This window comes from Eucalyptus grandis, chromosome 8 (genome assembly GCF_016545825.1).
Source record: "Eucalyptus grandis isolate ANBG69807.140 chromosome 8, ASM1654582v1, whole genome shotgun sequence".
NCBI lineage: Eukaryota > Viridiplantae > Streptophyta > Magnoliopsida > Myrtales > Myrtaceae > Eucalyptus > Eucalyptus grandis.
The window spans coordinates 36,677,545-36,686,290 of NC_052619.1; the positions used below are offsets into that span (position 1 = coordinate 36,677,545).

The 8,746-nt window shown below is 40.7% G+C and overlaps 1 protein-coding gene across 1 annotated transcript; it reads left to right on the forward strand.

The window, feature by feature from the left end:
• The first annotated feature begins 2,615 nt into the window (after positions 1 to 2,615).
• LOC104417087 (F-box/kelch-repeat protein At3g06240) lies at positions 2,616 to 4,410 on the forward strand. Its single transcript, XM_039299709.1, has one exon. The coding sequence runs from the start codon at positions 2,922 to 2,924 to the stop codon at positions 4,128 to 4,130; it is 1,209 nt and encodes a 402-aa protein (XP_039155643.1). The 5' UTR covers positions 2,616 to 2,921; the 3' UTR covers positions 4,131 to 4,410.
• The last annotated feature ends 4,336 nt before the right edge of the window (positions 4,411 to 8,746 follow it).

The window sequence follows — 8,746 nt, forward strand, 5'->3', positions numbered from 1 at the left end:
GACCAGACCTGACATATCATATGCAGTACAAACTCTGAGTCAGTTCATGCACAGTCCCAAATTGTCTCATATGAATGCTGCTTTGAAAGTCGTGAAGTACTTGAAAAGGTGTCCAGGATTTGGGATTCTTTTGTCCAGGAAATGTAATATGGAAATGTCGGCATACTGTGATGCAGACTATGCAACATGTCCTATGAGCCGAAGATCTATTACAGGCTTCTGCATTAAGCTTGGAGAATCTCTTCTTTCATGGAAGACCAAGAAGCAAGCAACCGTATCATTATCCTCAGCTGAAGCAGAGTATCGAGCCATGGCAAAGACTACCTGTGAGATTGTATGGATGCGGGGATTACTTCAGGATCTCGGGATAAAATTGAAGGGTCCGACAAAATTGTTTTGCGACAATGATGTGGCGCTCAAACTTGCAGCGAATCCCATAGTGCATGAAAGAACGAAGCATATAGAAGTGGATTGTCATTTCACTCGAGATAAAATTCAAGAAGGGATAATTGAGACAAGAGGAATTGGAACAGCAGAACAACCTGCTGATGTTTTTACCAAGCCTTTATGTCAAAGACAACATGCATATCTATTGAGCAAGCTAGGTGTCTTAGATATCTACCGGCCACCAGCTTGAGGGGGAGTGTTGGAAGATATGCATTAGATCGGATCCTGGAGATATGCTTGGAATCTCGGTTGATTATAATTGTCCATAAATTGTTAGGAAATTAGATTATGATTTTATTATGATTTCCAAGATATATTTTTTCCATAAATTGTATCTAGTCTGTATTATAATTACAGGAGAAATGTACAGCAGAATATAGAATGAGAATACAATTCTTTCACATTCCTCTCGTCTTCTTCCAATATTTCGTCTCCTTTCAGGGACAATCTTGTATGACAACATTTGCTTCAGACTTTTAGACTCCTTTTGATGTGGGGAAGTGTAGAAAAATTGATTTTTGGACACATTTGAAAAGCTTGCTGCATAAGGATTTGTTATTGCGCCCTCCGTGGCGAAAGATCTGATCAGTCCTCGTCTTGTTCTTACACAGTAAGCTTCTTGACTTGGTAGTATGCTTTAATATATAAGCCTTGCTAAGCAAAAGATCGGAAAGCAAAGAAACAGATCTTTCACTCAAAACCCACCCAATGAAGAGACTATTTGCCGAAGCAACCCTAACCTTAGTGTCCGCAATGGCTGAAAGTTTCACTGACATATCCTCATTGAGATACTCTCGAGGCTACCGGTCAAGTCCTTGATGCAATTCAAATACGTAAGCAAACGGTGGCAATCTCTAATTTCTGACTCAGGCTTTACCAAGTTGCATCTACAAAGGCTAAAGGCAGGGGATATATAACCCAACCACCAAGGAGTCAAGAAATTTGCACAATTCCGATCTTGTTATAGGACTCGAGCACTTCCATGGATTTGATACAACTTTGCATTAGATGACTATAAAAGAGTACAACCCAACGGTACTAAAAATTTTCAGATGGCGACATTCTCGCTCAAATCCAATGCTTGGAGGAAGATATAAGTCCAACAAGAATGCCACCTCACCAACTACGGAGGAGTTTATTGGAAAGAGGCCTTACACTGCCTTGGGGTTGACCAGAGCCGAAACAAGAAAGAGACTACAATTATGTCATTTGATTTGACAGAAGAGAATTCCACTAGATGCTTTCAATCCCTAAAGAAGGTGGGGATATATTTTTCGAGGGACCTTGTATTCACGGGGCAAATCTGTTCATCTACCACGGCATCAATAATGACATTTTCGAGGCATGGATAACAAATGAGTACGAGAGAGGAGGATCGTGGACAAAATTGTTCAGTATCTCGACTGAAGGCATACCTGGCTGCAAATATTGGCTAATCCCCTCATGTGGACAAAGAGCAGAAAAATCGTCTTCCAAATTGATGTGTACCAGATAACTCTATTCAATCCAAAGGAGATTGGTTTATCCCATTCGGGCTATGACAATATCGAATATGCTATCTATGTAGAAACTCTTGTTTCTTCCTATCTTGGCTATGAGTCATCAAGAATCTAAAGCGTTTTAGAGTTCCTTTAGTGGATTTGATTTTACCTTCTTGGTTCAAGTTTCCTTTTTCATGGAGACATCTAGCCATCTTGAACAGAGACAATGTCGAGAGTTTATTATAAGATCTGTTCATTGATCAGTAACTTCATCATTGTACTTTCTATAATTTCTCCTATCTAGATATCCAGTTATTTTGAACTTATTCTTTCTATACAAAATAAAAGATATGCAGTGAGGAAGTATACGGATCCTCCGTTATGAAATAATCCAATCGGAATGTGTTTAATTCATATTACACGTCTTAGTCTGTAATTATCTATGCTAGGATGATGTGAATCGCATAAATTGTTATGGTAATCATGGACAATGTGCCTCTCACCTTTTGATTTTTAGCATACCAGCACCTCATGTGAAGAAAAAAAAAGTACTTTTCCAGCCACGAGAGAGAGAGACGTGAATGTACGTTATTACCCTCCTATTCACTGAATAAACATTTATTCTGCGAAGCATATTTTTGTGAATATGCTATTTCGTAAGCTCACTCGCGCTCTCTCTCTCTCTCTCTCTCTCTCTCTGCGCTCCGCCGTGCCGCCGTCCCGCCGTCGATTCCTCCTTCTCCGGCGCTGCTGGACTCCACACGCGATCGCCGCCGCGCCAACGAGCCCCACTCACCCTCTGTCTTCTACCTCCCACCTCCTCGACCGCGTCGAGCTTGTCCAGGATCCGAGATGATCTACGGCTCGGACGACCCTGATATCTCCTGTTTCCATGCGTGGCGAAAGACCTGATCAACCCTCGTCTTGTTCCGTGCTGGGTAAGCTTCTTGAGTTAGTGTAAAGAAAACACATCTTTCACTCAAAACCTGCCCGATGAAGGGAGCATTTGCCGAATCAAGCGGGACCTCGGCCTCCGCAGTGGCCGAAAGTTTCGCCGAGGATATCCTCATCGAGATACTCTTGAGGCTGCCGATCAAGTCCTTGGGGCGATTCAAATGCGTCTGTAAACGGTGGTGGTCTCTAATATCCGACCGGGGCTTCGCCAAGTCACATTTGGAAAGGCTAAAAGCAGGGGATATAATCTCTAGTCAGAGAATCTTCAAGACCAGGCCCCTCGAGACCATAAACTACGAATTGCTCGACGGCGGCATCGGCGGCGAGGATGATCGCGCGGTGGTTAAGTTTCATGAGCCAAGAATGGACGATTCTAGCTGGCCTCTGGAGCTGGTGGGGTCTTGCGATGGCTTGGTATGTTTATCTGTCATGGGTTATAGCGGATTTGTCCTCTATAATCCGACCACTAAGAAGTGTAGGAATTTGCCCAGTTCCGATCATTTTCGACCAGATGGGTTTCTCTTTGGATTCGGATATGACTCACGATCTGATGACTACAAGATAGTACAAAGCAAGGGGCGGAACGGTTTTGAAGATGCGCAGGTGGTAATATTTTCGCTCAAATCCGGTTCTTGGAGAACTACACAAGCCAAACTAGAAAGTCACCTCTGCCTCTACGAACGAGGAGATGGAGTTTATTGGAAAGGGGCATTACACTGGTGTGGCCTCGACCGGAGCAAAGAGAAGGCTGAGGACGTGATTATATCATTTGATTTGTCGGAAGAGAAATTGCAGCAGGTACTTCGGCTCCCTGAAGTCAATGGGGACATAAGTTTTGAGGGACTTGGGGTTCACGGGGCCAATCTGTTTGTGTACCACGGCAGCTATAAGGACTGCTTCCAGGCGTGGATAACGAGCGAATACGGGAAAGGAGGGTCCTGGACAAAATTATACAATTTCACTACTGAAGGAATATCTGGCTACAGTTTTTGGCGAAAAATCCCTGTAGCATACACAAGGAGTGGCAAAATCGTTTTCCAAGTCGATGTGTACCGGACGATTATGTTCAATCCGGAGGATAATACTTACAAGGATTATCCAACCCAGTGCCGCCATGATGTCGAGTCTACCATCTACATGGAAACTCTTATTTCTCCCTATCTTGACTATGAGCCATCAAGAATCTACAGCCTTTGCACTAGTGGATTGGGTCTTAACGTTCTCGTTCTGAGTTTCCTTTTTTCTTAATAAAGAGATCTGGGCATCTTGAGCTGTTGAATGATCATGTGGACTTTGAAGAAGTAATAACTCTGTCAAGTGTCTATTATGAGATCTGGTCAGTCCTTAGGAGGTCCATCATTGTGCTTTTAGTACTCTGTCCTCTCCGAATGTTTGGTTAGATCTCTGCTCAACGAATGTCCATTCAATCATTTCTGTTTCGATAGAATACTCGCTTCACTAGCTAATGTTGTCCAATCTCATTTGTGTAAATTTCGCCAACCATTATGCAGTGAACATTCAACTCTAATCCTGTGCAAGTTATTATCTAGTGATTGGGTTGCCATGGAACATAAGGGACATAATTCTAACAACAGAACCGTAAACGAAGGTTTCCACAAAACTGTAATTTGACAAAAGTGGAAGGTTCAGGTTCAGCACCTATTATTGGACGCAGCTAAATCTGCTTATTGACGGAGGGACAGAGGCAGAATCCACTCAATACACGTTGGAGATTTGTTATTTTTTCCAAATTCCCTTGAAAGTTGAATACTCTGGTTCAACGCGAGCTTCCATGGAGAGCGAGAGCCCGTCATTAACAAACTGGATGCAAGCAACCCCTCTGCTTTTGAAAACGCTGATAGTATAGGACTCGTGTGCTCAGGCTGCACTCTGTTACCGCAATCTCTTTAGGAAACCATGCAATTGGCAGCGACAAGCAATCAGCCACCTCTACATCTCCCCAGTGCATATGCCATGTGTGCCACAGCTTCGTTATGTCCTGACTCCTGCTCCTCCACAATTGTCGCCTCAACCTCATCTTTTGGCAATTCTGGAGCCAGCAGATGTGGTCAACTTAAGCCTGCAACGACACTATTGCGATCACTTGATTTCCTGAGGACACTATCTCCCCCATTGCTGCTGCACTTACACTTTCACATTGTTTCCTCTACCTTTGACCCCTCATGCGCATCAGCTTACAACCTCCCTTCAGATGAAAGAAAGAAGATAGCACTTGGACGGTCAGTTTAGTGGTTGCACTTGTTGTGAATCACTCCAAAGAGGCTAAGGCAGACATTCATGGTTTTTAAAAGTTGGCACAAGTTATGGTTGCTGCAAAAGGTTAAAAAAAAAAAAAAAAAAAAAAAAAAAACTGGAAAAGGAAAACCTCACGCACAACAGCAACAATGACTAATCAACACATACAGAAAGGAAACTTGTACTTATGTAAGTTGTCACTCTCTATCCCCGTAGAGCGAATCATAAGATTGTCTGAGCAAGCACAGTCCATTGAATTGGACTACATTTCTATTTTTGTCTAGTACAACTATCATCGGCCATTAGATTTCATCAACAACTGTTTCTTTTTCAACTTCTGATAACATAATTTCACTTTCGGATTTGATTCTCTAAAATTGCTATTTATTAGGTATAAGGAGTCCAGTCTCCAGTCTACGTACATGACCTCTTGAATTGATTTGTGACTCAATCATTGCTAATTAATTCTTAACTTTCTTTCGTGAACACTTCAAGCACAGCCTTTTTCCATGCGTGTATTGTAGTTGTCCCATACTAGGTGCACGGTCCAAATGCAACAAATTTGACTCAAAAGAAAGCATAAACACATTAGTATTATCAGAAAATACTGTCTTTCATTCATGTCTAGGGAAAAAAAGAGCAAGAGTATCCTGATAAAATATGCTAACTGAAGTAAGAAAACATCAGAATCAGTAAATTTCATCTATTTCTTTGGCCTGTTTCAACACACAATTTCATTCCACTAACTTCTGTGCTGCCACATTGTTCAAATGGGGCGAGACCAGTGTCTCAACATAGGCTAGATACCTATATCATTGCCAGTCATTGCCTATAAGAGTTGAGAAACTTTTGACTGTATTTTACGCAGGGTCATGTACAACAACACGACAAACCTTTATCACTTCACCCTCCTCTGTAACAAACAATGTTTCAGAGCCAAAACTTGCTTGAAGGCAACTCTGTGCTCATCGCCACACTGTACAGTTTTGTCCATGACGGCCTTACTCCACGTTCTTCATATCATGTTTTGTGTTTCGTCTAATTGGATGGTACCTGCGCACCCAAGTAACCAAACTCTGATGAATCTGAGCCCTACAAGGTGAGGGGAGGATCAATCTCTGGCAGTGGAATTGCCTCGAACAATCTCTCCTCAGTCATATCGAAAGAAACAAGCCTCTTGTTTGGATTACTTTGCATAACCCCAAAGCAAGAACCCGTACCAACGCATCCCTTTGAGGAAGGCAGTTCAAAATTGCCATTTCCTGTAACCCTCTTCCAGGAATTGCCCTTTAGAGCAGAAATATCAACCATGCATCTGCCAAAATCGCTTCTAAACTGACTGAAATGACCACTCAAGAATTAAAATCGTCAGATGAGCAATCATAGTGAAGTCCAAAAAATTTGAAGCCGCTTATATTACTGTGATAATTAGCTTTAGCTTTAGGGATTGGGATTTCTTTAGACTCTATAATAGTTATATTCCATAAAACAAATGATTTGCCATTCAAGCAACAGAAAAAGCCACTGCAAGACCCAACAATTGGGAGCTCCTACCATGGAACTTTAAGTGGATCATCAACTGCAATGATCTCAGTGTCCTCAATACTGCAAATGATATTTTCAAATGATGCGTACGAGTTCATCTTGCTTTCAGTATGGCCAAACTAATGCTCAATTGCTTTACTCACTCATAGATATGACAAGGATAAGACTTTTTAAATCATAATCCATTGGGAACTCATTTTTGAATGTATGTATATCTCTAAAATCAATTTTTTTTAGAAACTGAACAGGCAGTTGTTTTATGATCCTTTCAATGCAATTATTGGACCTCCATTTTAACCTGCTTTCTCTTTGGTAATTTCAGATGTCTAGTAATGGGATAATCCTTAAATATGGAAAGGTAATGCAATTTATGCTCCTAGACCCTCTGCAAGCAAGACAAGCCATGTATCAACTCAACCTTATAGATCCTCTGCGGCTCAACAATTTGCAAGTCATCTGCACCTCGATCAAACTGTGCTATAGTAGGATGTGTTGCATTTGACTTTGCTAACTTGGACGTGTTGCTTCTTTGTATGACTGAAACATGTTGGATTTGAAAAAGTGATGAACCTTTTAGTAGCAGTTGGAATGTTTTTTCTTTTTCTTGAATTTTGTTGGAAGATGCACTTTAAATTAAAAGAAGCGATGACTAAACTATGGAAGATGTGCTTTTGAATGGTTAATATATTGAAATTTGGAGTTTATCATGTTGAATTTGCAGCATCATATTCACTACCAAAAAAACACAGAACTTGGTCATTCACTTTGAATGGTCCTTTTCTTTCGATCTGCACGGTCATATAAAATGAGTACTCCTGTTAAATCCGCAGCATCAATATGTACTCACACTATACATGATTTGCTAATGGTGCTAATACAGTTGAATGCCAATAAACGAGATACAAAACTCAGAACTTTGTCATTCACTTCAAGGCCAAACCCAAAAATAATGTCCAGACTAGAACAAACCAAAATACATCATTCCCATTCTTTGCATCACAGCGGTCTTGCCTAACTTCTACCCGTGAGTGATCCTACCTTAGAAGCAAAAAAGATGGACAAACAACAACATCTCCAACAAACATTTTTGCCAATCTAGGGCAAGCATTGTCGTGTTTTCCTACCCTACTTAAACAGTAGGCATAGAGGCGCTCAAACACAACAAAAGATAGTTAAAACGAGAAAGAAAAATTGAGGCATAAGGTTTATCTTGGTTCACCCTTAAACTATGATTACATCAAGTTGAGGATTCCACTATAATTAGTGTTCTACACAGTTCTATTATAACCCTCAATTACAAGTAATATATATATATATATATATATATATTATATAATAGCTATTCATGGTCCATGTGACATCCTGATTTTTGACCCTGTTTTGATTAAATAAAATAGGCTTTTCATCGACGTGCCTATGGTCCTTTTTTCTCTAAGTTGGCCACTCATGAGATAACTAATCTATTTAGTGAAGCCGTTAAGGAATATAAACGCAACAAACTTGAGAATTCGATTAGAAATCGACTGCTCGACCGTGCTAATCTACAAGGGTCAATACGGCTCTATTAAAATCGATTAGAGACCAGAGATAGGTCGATTTGATTAAGGCATGTAATTAAACTGTGAGTGATTCCACTTGATTGCAAAATTCGAGTCGAATAGCACCAAACCGATTTTTCTATCGATTTTGTACTGGTGCTTGTAATTGAAACCTTGAGATTTTCACGACAACTGAGAGTCGCCTATGAGTTAGAGATGGACAATGTGAATAAAAAATAATTGACCACAGGTCAAACGCGCTAAAAATTCATAAAAGCTACCCGGTAGGTTAGGTCATGCTAAAATCACATTCGGTTGAAATTAACCATGAAATTGGACCCGGTTTTAGGAATTGAAAGTTTTGGCGTATCACAATTTATTTTTAGGACGTCGACTCATCCTTTGAAGAATTGTTGGTGAGCCCAGAATTTTGGCGGAAATTCAAAATTGGGCAACTTAAATTAAGGAAATTCGAAGGGGCCAAATTGAGTGCACTTTTGGCCTTCAAGTTGGAACAAATGGTGA

What these genes read in the sequence shown, in the direction of transcription:
- LOC104417087 (XM_039299709.1), top strand. Translation starts at nt 2,922, where the DNA reads ATGAAGGGAGCATTTGCCGAATCAAGCGGGACCTCGGCCTCCGCAGTG.